Genomic DNA, 11,817 nt, shown 5'->3' on the forward strand with positions numbered 1-11,817 from the left:
CTTTTGTATGTTAGTGAGGAAAGATATAGTAGAGCGAAGCGGAAGCGCGCGTGTGTTTGCATGAAGTTTCAGTGACGAGGATTAACTATTGTTGTGAGCAATTGTCAAACAATGAAGGGTTTAAGGGGTGCAGTGATGACAGAAAATGGAAATAACGGGTATGTAAGGGAGGTGTGCATTCGAGCAGATGTATGCATTGTGTATTTAAAGTGGAGGATAAGTGCAAGTTTGTAGGTGTGTGTCTGTGTGGGTGGGTGTACGTTGACAGAGGGTAGATATGTCTGGGAATATATATGTCTTAGCGTGAGTGTGTAGACATTGTGTAGACATTGTGGAAGTGTTCGTGTATTTAGAAGGGTTAAGTTGTAATACGATGGAGGAGAGTCTGTGTGCGTATACATGTGTGTAAGTGATAGTTATGGAGATGTTTTAGGCAGTAGGGTTTGTGCGTTAGGGTACTGGTTGCGATTGGTAGTGTGGTGATGAGATATGAGTGGTCGGCAGAGAGACGGTGTGAGTGGGTTACGTTGGAATGAGCGGGTAAAGAAATGGGAAGGTTGAGGAGAAAAGGGGTTAGGAACATTAAGAAAGAAATTTCCAACCTAAAGGACTATAGGTTAGGAGAGAATGTGGGCTCCTGTTCTTTCTGGAGGTGAGTGACAGAGAATCCTATCATGGTGACAATGCAGAATACCGAAAGGTGTTAGATGAATGATCGGTGGAACGAAAAGGAAATGTCATTTAATCGTAGCAGTCATAAAGATCATAGTGTATACATAGGACAAAAAAGGACAAAACAAGAAGAAACAGCAGAGTTGGTTCTTAAATTGGTTTATTGCGTTATTTCTTACACGTGTTTCAGTGATTACCGTTTCATAGAACGATAAAATATTGGTCCGGTAGAACCATTGTCTTCTGTTTCTTCAGTGATTGGTAATCTAGTTTTCTTTTGCTTTCGGTTTTTGGTTGGTATGGTCGTCGTTCTATTCAAGTGAAAATATACAGAGGAATTAATTGCATACAACGAAAGCAAACAATACCAAATAAGATTAACTAGCGTTGTTAACTATAAAATTGTACATTTTACGAGAATACGCTATAAAACATTACAAGTTTGCAGACGTTAAACGATAAAGTTATAAATTCGATGAATTAGATAGCCAGCTGCTGAGATTTATCGGGCAGGGTAATCATACTGAAAAACAATATAATACACACGCCCGCGCGCTCGTATACGCTCGCACACACACACACACACACACACACACACACACACACACACACACACACACACACACACACACACACACATATATATATATATATAGGGGAGTTATGTTAGAGGTTATAACCGTATAAGGGATACCTATATCCAATGAATCCACTGGTGTATTACCGATTGTTAGTCATGAGCATTGGTATTAATGTTCACAAATGATAGGTAATGACAAAAATAAATAAAGTTTATAAATATTCATGGAAAGCAGAAAATGGAGATAAAGTTAATGAGTAACAATTGATTTACATCAATTATCATTTGTTAGTTAATTACAAAAGGACAGAATTTCGTCTGACAGCTGTTTTCGTTAGCGTGATTCACAGGCTTAACCACCGCATTAATAATAATGATAGTTATCATTGTAAGTAATTAATTATACTCATTTGAATCGCGGAACGTTCATCAGAGTAGAAAAGTAAATAAAATAAAACTAAAAAGAAAAAGAAAAATAACGAGGAAGTGAGAAGTGTGATAATCAATTCATGCTACATGCCGACCCACTGGGAAACGCTCGACCGATATATATATATATATATATATATGTGTGTGTGTGTGTGTGTGTGTGTGTGTGTGTGTTGCATATAAGAAGGGATGACCTCTAAGTGGACATCTGATATGCTAGAAAAAATCACCTACGATCTAACCACGAAGAAAAGAATGTTCTCCAGACAAAATTCAGCAAACACTAGAACATAAGAAGCCGTCGTATAAAACTTAGAGCAAGAGAGGCATCCAGAAATGTATTTTTTGTACATTAAACAATGAATATACTACCAGCAAATTATGCGATACATCTTCGTATATTTTAAATTCAGAGTTCCATTTATTATCAATGAAAAAATATATAAAAGTAGTCAATTTATCATTAATGATAAGTGATGGCTCTTTTTGAAATCAGGGAAAGGAAATACTACGGATGTAAATGGAAAAGGAAAGGCTGTTGCAGTGTGAAAGTTGTAATGGATAGCAATTAGAGGCCGCAGTTGTAGGAAGCAGAAACACAAAGCTGCAGTCAATAATAAGGGCTCCGTCTCTCTCCCTCTCTCTTCCTCTCACACCCTCTCATTCCTTCGCTCACTTACTCTCTCTTTCTTTTTGTCTATCGCCGCATCATGATTCCTCAATTTTCTATCGTGAGGAAATTCTAGGATTAAAAATAAAACAATTCTCAATGATTGATTGCCTCACATTAATTTTATTTTTGCGTATATACACTTGAGTGGTTAGGGCAACGAACTCGCTGTCATAGGATAGCGGTTTCGATTCCCAGACCGGGCGTCGTGAGTGTTTATTGAGCGAAAACACCTAAAGTTCCACGATGCTCCGGCAGGGGATGGTGGCTAACTCTGCTGTACTGTTCCACCACAACTTTCTCTCACTCTTACTTCCTGTTTCTGTTGTGCCTGTAATTCAAAGGCTCAGCCTTGTCACACTGTGTCACGCTGAATATCCCCGAGAACTACGTTAAGGGTACACGTGTCTGTGGAATGCTCAGCCACTTGCACGTTAATTTCACGAGCAGGCCGTTCCGTTGATCGGATCAACTGGAAACCTCGACGTGGTAAGCGACGAAGTGCCAACAAAAACAAATATACACTTAATACGTTTCGGCAGATTCGAATGTGAATGTGCTAATCGCTGCTGTGTTTCATCACAGAAAAACAACTTCTTAACGACATCCTCATTCCTGGGTTATATTAGGAAATCCTAATGCAACAGGCCACGTAATGGAAATGAAAGACGAACCATAATGCTTGGGAAGCAAATTCCTTACGACAGAGGAACAGCTTGTGCCTATAAAAATGAAGATAATTTCCAAACAACAAGTGTATCTGCTACGGCATCAAATATACTCTAATTCCTATTTCATGCTCAAGTTTAATCTTCTTACTAGCTGAGTATATTTTGGTTTGTATTTTGGGTTTTGGCTTCATATGTATGTGCGTGTGTGTGTGTGTGTGTGTTTGTATGTGTGTGCATGTGTGCATATATATATATATATATATATATATATATATATATATATATATATATATATATATATATATATATATACATATATATATATATATATACATATATATATATATATATATATAACTCTCTTACTCTCTCACCTTTACTCTCTCACTCTCTTCTCTCTTTTCCTCTCTCTCACTCTCTCTCACTCTTACTCTCTACATTCTTACTCTCTTACTCTCTCACCCTTACTCTCTCACTCTCTTCTCTCTTTTCCTCTCGCTCACTCTCTTTCTCTTTCTCTCTTTCTCTCCCCCATGCCCCTCTTCCCTCTCTCCCACTCTTTTCTCTCTCACTCTCTTTCTCTTCCTCTCTTTCTCTTCCTCTCTTTCTCCCCCCCATACCAACCTTCCCCCTCTCTCTCCCCCATACCCACTTTCCCCCTCTCTCAATCCACCTTCCCCCCACCTTCCTCCTCTCTCCCCCCATACATACCTTCCCCCTCTCTCAATCCACCTTCCCTCTCTTATACCCACCCTCTCTCCTCTCTTTCTCTCCCCTCCCATACCCCTCTTCCCCCTCTTCCCCCTCTCTTACATCCACCTTACCCTTCCCCCTTCATCGTCAACACCCCCTCATAAGCTCATCCCACCACACCCCAACACACTCCTACTCTACCTTCCCACTCCACCCCATCCAATTCCTTACACCCCCTACCCACATACCCCTACCCATATAACCCCTACCCACATACCCCCCTACCCACATACCCCCTACCCACAGACCCCTACCTCTACCCCACCCTCAGCCTAACCTACACTCCACTCATGCCTTCCCCACCTCCCAACACCCTCACATCACACCACACCAATACCCTCGCATCACACTACAACTGACCAAGTGCTTTCTCCCTTCCTCATTTTCACACTACATACGTCAAGATCACCAGCATTTTATCTCCCACACACAGCCCCTCGTTCTTCGATCACCGTTTGTTATCTCCCCCTTTTCTTAGCTCTCCTGAAAAAAGAATTTCTAACTTCCGGTCAGCCATTGTTATGATCAGCCATTATTATGATTGACCGTTGACTGGACACTATTCAATTTTTTTTTCTCCGTGTTTTTCTCCTTGTCTCCGTATTCTTTCTGTTGAAGAGCGTAGCTCGAAACGTCAAAGACTTTCCGTATTCCCGAGCGTCATACTAATACATCCTTTTGTTATTTACACCACCTGTCCTCGTCTGTTGTTGTTTTTTCGTATATTCTCCTATATATATATATATATATATATATATATATATATATATATATATATATATATATATATATATATATATATATACATATATACATGTGTATGTTAAGTTAAATGGGAAAGAAAGAAGTGTATATCAATAGACACATGCTCACATATACGTATATGTGTGCGTGTATGCATTATTAGATAGGCCTGTGTACGTGTGTATTTAAGCCCATACGTGTGTATACATATACATACATATATATATATATATATATATATATATATATATATATATATATATATATATATATATTTGTCAGGAATGGCAACAAAAGAAAGAAAGAGACCTCGATATTATGCAAATAGAGGAATGTATCTGTAAAGATATGTGACACTTATTCAGTAGCCATGATAAAACTCCTCATTCCTGGGTTATATTAGGAAATCCTAATGCAGCAGGCCACGTAATGGAAATGAAAGACGAACCATAATGCTTGGGAAGCAAATTCCTTACGACAGAGGAACAGCTTGTGCCTATAAAAATGAAGATAATTTCCAAACGACAAGTGTATCTGCTACGGCATCAAATATACTCTAATTCCTATTTCATGCTCGAACCATCTCTTCAGTTATCCAGCTACCGGAGATTCTTTTGAAAAATAACCGTTAGGGAAATAAAAACAAAGGGAAATAAGCAGGGGAAAATAAACAAACGTAAACAAAGGGAAATTACTGTGTGGTGTCAAAACCCGTCTAAATTTGCCTATATCGTACAAATGAGGTCGAAGTAGCCAGAACCCAGCAAGCCTTTAAATTTGTCTTGTTTTTGTTTTTTATACGAGTTTATCATCTCTTAGGGGGAAGTTCTAGAGAGAACTAGGTGTCCTTCACGTATTGTGGTCCACGTACTAACTGTTCGCCAGCTGGGATCCGAAGTCCTGCAGCAGTTCTGTGTCAGTGTAGGTCGAGGATCATTAGTATGTATGCGATGGCCAGTATCATGACCATAATACTGAATGCAGTTTTAAAAACACAGCCAGGATATGCATGTGTGTGAATCTGTGTTTGTGTGTGTGGGTGTGTGGGTGTTTGCGTATGTGTTCGTTTGTGTGTGCATGTTTGATTTACAGGAGAAACCCTGTAAAATATGAAAAATGCGTAAAATTTTTATATACATATCTATTATCTTCAATTAAAGAACTTCTTTCATTTTATGTAACTATATGTGTGAAAATAAGAACACGAAAATACATTTTCACAGAATATATATATTTTTAGAACGATTTAACTGAAAATATATTTGGTGAACATATTCATAATGTAAATTTGATATATGTAACATCAGTGGAAGGGAGAGAAGAAAAAAGATGGGGTCATATCTTTCATTGAGTCTTAGTGGCTGTGTGGTAAGTAGCTAGCTTACCAACCACATGGTCCCGGGTTCAGTCCCACTGCGTTGCATCTTGGGCAAGTGTATTCTACTATAGCCTCGGGCTGACCAAAGCCTTGTGAGTGGATTTGGTAGACGGAAACTGAAAGAAGCCCGTCGTATATGTGTATATATATATATATATATATATATGTGTGTGTGTGTGTGTGTGTGTGTATATGTTTGTATGTGTGTCCCCCTAACATCGCTTGACAACCGATGCTGGTGTGTTTATGTCCCCGTAACTTAGCGGTTCGGCAAAATGAGATCGATAGAATAAGTACTAGGCTTCTAAAGAATAAGTCCTGAGGGTCGATTTGCTCGACTAAAGGCGGTGCTCCAGCATGGCCACAGTCAAAAGACTGAAACAAGTAAAAGAGTAAAAGAGTAAAAGAGTAAAAGAATCAATTTATGGACCCCGGGACAAAAGTGTGTGTGATTTTCTCGTTAAATTCAGTTCCATTTTACACAAAATAGCGATGAAAAACAAGTCTTATATCGTTGCTGTTTATTATAACATGAATCTGGCAGATGACAATATAAATAAGGATGAGGCTGAATGTCAGCATTTGGAAGCGATGAATAGTAATGCATTCTTCGCTCAAATATAATTGATCTAAGAACAAGAGTAAATAAGAACAACAGTAAGTTAATAGACAATATTTTCACAACCAGAAATGATTTATTTAACCTTGAGGCGAGAACACTTTTTCTTGAAACATCTGGTCACATTCTGACGTTCTCAATAACTAATAATGGACAACCGGAGGTCAGTGATACAAATCGGAAATATATCATTTCTAAACAAACAGAGAATGAAAGTAAGAATGAGTTTAAGAATAACTTCAGAGCAGTCATAAGTCACTATCACTTGGCCTTTGTTACTTGTTGTTCTACACACTCCTTATATGTTTATGCCTTTCTTATCGATGGAATCGAGGTGAATGATAGAGAAAATAGAAATCAGAATGAAATATTTAGTGAGAGAATTATTCTAAATAGGTCGGAGAACTTATTCGATTCTGCTGCATGTTGTGTACAATGGTTTGCAAGACGATATGAAAAGCCTTGCAAAATATCAAACAATGTATGTGAAAGCGAGGACGGTTTATTGATGACATCGAGAATGCACACACACGCGCGCATTTTTTTGGGAGTGGGGATGGAGGATATCGTATTGTATCCTATGGAGTTTTGTTATGGAGTTTTGTATCAGTTATTCGTTGCATTAGTTTTTATACGTTGTGGGTTTTGTTCATTGTGTTAGGAATTTACATTATGAGTTTATTCCTGTATGTTTTTGGATGGGTGTTGCATAGTAGCGCGTGTGTAACTCCTAAATCAACTATATTATAGAATTTATTATTATTATTATTATTGTTGTTGTTGTTGTTGTTGTTGTTATTATTATTATTATTATTTTATTGTCTTTTCACAGCCTCTAAGACTGGAAATGTACTACGGTGCCAGCTGTTCACTACCAGTAAACTAAGGTAACACCCCTTATTTAGAACACCATCCGGAGTATTCGAGCGATTCCAAGCAGTGCTGTTTTCTGCAAGTGCTCTACCCTCGTTGCAGCCCCTATTTGTCCCATGTACTTCTCAATGTTTTTATTCACTGTTACCAGGGCTCCGACAATTATAGGTACTACTACAACATTTTTCAGCAACCACAGCCGCTTTACCTCCCAAGCTAACCTCTCATATCTATCAACTTTTCTTTCTTCTTTATCGCATACCTTGTTGTCAGCTGGGCATGCTATATCTATAATCTATCTCGTTTCAGAGAAAGTTCAAAGGTTACCTGCAATTTGGATCTCAGCCATAAACCAGCATGGCTTGGAATATTTACACTCACATCCCCGAAATAAATATTCAGAATTTATCATATAAAAATGACATTTGAAAACATCGAGTTTCTTTTGCGGTTCAGCGTCTATTTGCTTGTTTGCCTATGCAGTGTTGATATAGATACTAAAATATTTTCATATAATATTTCAGTTCTTTTGTTCTGTAATTTATGTAGTTTTTAAACTATTTGAAATGACTCAGTCAGCGTAGCTCGCCTTGTAACCATGTTCATTCAGATACCGTCCTTTTGGGTGTCACATTGTGTTAGTTCATTTCTCGTCGTGAAAGACAAATGAGGGTCAAGTAAATTTAAGCGGTAATCATGTTCTATGAACACGAAATGTGTCTCTTGGAGCTTGCTTGTGCCTTGCAAACTTTTTGAGAAATGGAAGAAGACGAGAACTAAGTTTGCTTCAGTGGTTGTAGATCATTTACTATGCGTCTTCTTGAGTGGACGGCAAGGCCTACTTTGCTTCATATTACAAAACCAGAATGACAAGTAAGGTTTCCATTTAGAGGAACAGCGTTATGCCAGTGTGCCTTCATACTGGCACAAAGCTGGTCCCGATGCTGGAGTCGACTTTGCTCAAATCTTTAAACTGAAGAGAAGCAGGACTGGCGCCAGGTTCTGTGTTCTGACGCTGCGTGTGTGTGTGAGTCTATGTGTGTATGTGCGTGTGTGAGTGCGTATGTCTGTGTGCTTGTATATTGTGTGGTTTTCTGCGTGCTTGTTTCTCTCTCTCTCTCTCTCTATCTATCTCTCTCTCTTTCTCTCTCTCTCCCAACACTTGTCAACCCCTGACAATTTATTTAAGTCTTAGCGATCCGACAAATGATAGAAGAAGAGAATAATTTAAAAATAAGCAAGTACACTACTGGCGTTGATTTGTCCATTCAAACAACTCAAGGTGGGCGCAGCCCTTTAAAATATTAAGCAAGTAAATGTAAAAAGAATTTCAATTTTAATTTTGCTCTACTTATGAGAATGAAATTAGTTTGTCAGAGTCTTCCTTGGAAAAGAAACAGACACGTTTTAAATAATAATAATAAAAGAAGCGGGATTCTAACGGTTTATCAGTTGAAACATTTAACTGGAAATGCTTACATTGATATTTGTACATCTGAATGAGATCGAACTGGAGCGAGAGGCAGAACTGAGGAGGACGTGTCTTGCAAAGGCAATACCACAGTGATGTGGAGGAAATTTATAAGCCAAATCAATACCTGAAAATATATACTCACGTTTCATTACAGTTTCCCCCCGATATTGATAATATTCGAATGCGTTTCATTCCGAAAATTCTGCATTCGTGAGTCCAGCATTCACCTTCATCTAGAGATGTCCACTTTTTTCCTTTCCCAACACAATTCCCGTCAGGCTTCCGACAATCTGTTTTTGATAAGAAAACAAACAATATATGGATCGTTCTATTAAATAATTATCTTTCCTTCAATTATGCCTATAATGGTTTATAAGTTTAGCAATAGGCCACCAATTTCAGAGAGTCGGGAAAGTCAATTATATGGACTCTAAAGCACGACAGCTACTTATTTCATCGATCTCGAATGGATCGAATGCAAAATTGACCTCGGTGAAGTTTGAATTCAGATCCGGAGTCCACGAGAAATACTGATAAGCCATTTGCCTGGTCTGCTATTTTGCCAGCTCACTCTTTTTGTTAGAGATTTTCTTGTCTATATGTTTATTAAAGGTAATTCATTAGGCATCTTTTTTATATTGAGTTCATATTCATCTTAAAATCGGAATCGTTAAAGGAAAATTCAGGTACGTAAAACAATGTTCGGTGTTCGAGATTAGACACATACGAGGATGGATTGAAAAGTTCATAGGCTGACAATGAAAGAGGGATACTAGAGCTGCAATAGCTTGCATGCATTAATTTCAGATCTTCAAATCAATAACTGAAGAGTGTGTGTGTGTGTGTGTGTGTGTGTGTGTGTGTGTGTGTGTGTGTGTGTGTGTTTTGTTCAGGTAAACAACCTCACTGTTCAAAGGAGACTTCAGAAATAATTAGTTGCAAGTTCTCTCGAAAATATACAATATTTGGCATCGTGGTGCTATCAGTTACCGACAGGAAAAAGGATTTGTCCTCCCACCCCTGGACATTCATACTGATATGATTGCTATATTAGAGAATGACACTTCAGCTTTATCAATCAACTGGGCACCAGGTTAGCAGCTGAATTTACGAAGGAAAAGTTAAGTCTTGAATATAACCTGAAGCTTGGAGGTCCTGCAAATACCACCACCGCCGAAAATATTGATCATGTTTATCACATGCTAATCGATGACAGGCGATTGATTATAAATCAAATAGCTAATGCTAATAGCATATCCCACAAGAGATTTCAATATATCCTGCTCATTCAACACGGTATGATGGAGGTTTCTCCTCGGTAGCTGCCACGTCTTTTGACACCTTATGAAAAGCACACTAGGTTCATACTATCAGGGGAAATCTGACATTGTTTGAGGCGTGTCAAGTTTCGTTCAACGTTTCCTAGTCCAAGAGTAGTATTGGCTTAACAACTTGGAGCCAGAAACCAATTATTTTATTTAATATCTTCAAAAGAGCCATACCATTAATAGAGAGTACCCCAGACGTCTCACTGAGGGAGTTACGAAAGGCCATCAAGTAGAAACGCTGGGCATCAATGTGGCTTTGAACCGGTTGGTCACTCTCCCTATTCTCCCGATTTTTCCCCATCTGTCTACTATATGTATGATATATCACCTCTTCTCTAACATGAAAAAACAAACTTGGCTGGGAACCAATATCTCAGCGATGACGTCATGTCATTGTTGACATTTTTCACCAACAGGATCAAAGCTTCTTCACAAATGAGCTCCAAGAACTTCGAAACCGATGAATAAGTGTGTCGACTGCAAGGCGTACTATGCTGAGAAATAAACCTCATTTGGTCGTATTCCATGAGATTGTATTATTGGTAAGCCTATGAACTTTACAGTCGGACCTCGTATTGATGCCAGTTGATAATGCATACAGACATAAATCTCATTCTTAGAAATATACCAGACCAGATAACGTATAATTCAAGCTAGATATTGAAATATAAGAATAGGTTATTTTATTTGTCTTTAGCCCTAGGATTCCTAAGACCATTTATCCAGCTTCCATGACGTTTAAGCGACCAAGATTACCATGAACAGGAGGTCTATTAGTTAGAGGCTTTAATGCCAGCAATTTTCGAGGATAGACAGCCAGTTAATACCAGCGGCTCCGGAATTTAACTGGTACCTTAATTTTCGACCTGGATGGGATTAAAGATTAAGTTGAACTTAGCAGGATATAAGTTCAAACTGTAAAGGTCCAGAAGAAATGTGGCTAAGCATTTTCTTCGACGTGCTAACGATTCTATCAGCCCACCAAAATCGTTAGTGCGCCTGCAAAAATGTTTTGCGGTACATTGATGCATTACGTTATGCACTGAGATCAAACTCTACTGTGTTGGATATTACATTTCGTCACTTAAGCTCAATAAACTAAGGATCCGCCGTTTACTGGGTTTGATATAATTGTCTGGGAGTTGGGGTACATCAATCTCACAGTTAACGTTGGTAGATAGACAGTAAGTAACAGTCACCGAACAAGGCTCATCTCATTCAAAAGAATGTAAATATAAACCGTCGTTGGGGTTTTGATATTTCAAAACATCTAGCGAAGAGAGGAAATGTAAATTTTGTTTGTCAACTTACACACAGATTTTGCATATATTTTCCATTCAACGCGACTCATACGATGGCATGTTTTCAAAGCACATATAATATCCATCTTTTCAAGCCAATCTTCATCATATTTGTGGCATTTGCCTTCTAAGAAACATCCATCGCAATCTAAATAAAAATACATATATTAAAAATATATCTACTACGCTGTATTATATAGCGGATATTTCGTCATGTAGTTTTATTATAATCACTAGGAGAAGGTAAAGATGGTTCCGATAATATCCAACTTAGATCATATCTTTTGCTTCCTTCTAATTCATATATGTCGGATCATATATGTCG

The 11,817-nt window shown here is 38.2% G+C and overlaps 1 protein-coding gene across 4 annotated transcripts in view; it reads right to left on the reverse strand.

Annotated features, from left to right (window-relative positions):
• Positions 1-815: 815 nt before the first annotated feature.
• Positions 816-11,817, reverse strand: part of LOC106872057 (uncharacterized) — a 26,021-nt gene continuing 15,019 nt past the window's right edge. For 2 of the 4 annotated variants that reach the window (XM_014918906.3, XM_052969053.2), the window contains exons 3-5: positions 11,503-11,640; positions 9,006-9,153; positions 816-983 (exon numbers count right to left, since the gene is read on the reverse strand). In XM_014918906.3, coding sequence (XP_014774392.1) covers positions 866-983; positions 9,006-9,153; positions 11,503-11,640 — 404 coding nt within the window. In that variant the 3' untranslated portion in view covers positions 816-865. The remainder of the gene's footprint in view (positions 984-9,005; positions 9,154-11,502; positions 11,641-11,817) is intronic. The other 2 variants (XM_089353423.1, XM_089353422.1) reach the window with 1 other exon arrangement.

Source organism: Octopus bimaculoides, chromosome 6, assembly GCF_046866305.1.
Source record: "Octopus bimaculoides isolate indiv1 chromosome 6, ASM4686630v1, whole genome shotgun sequence".
NCBI lineage: Eukaryota > Metazoa > Mollusca > Cephalopoda > Octopoda > Octopodidae > Octopus > Octopus bimaculoides.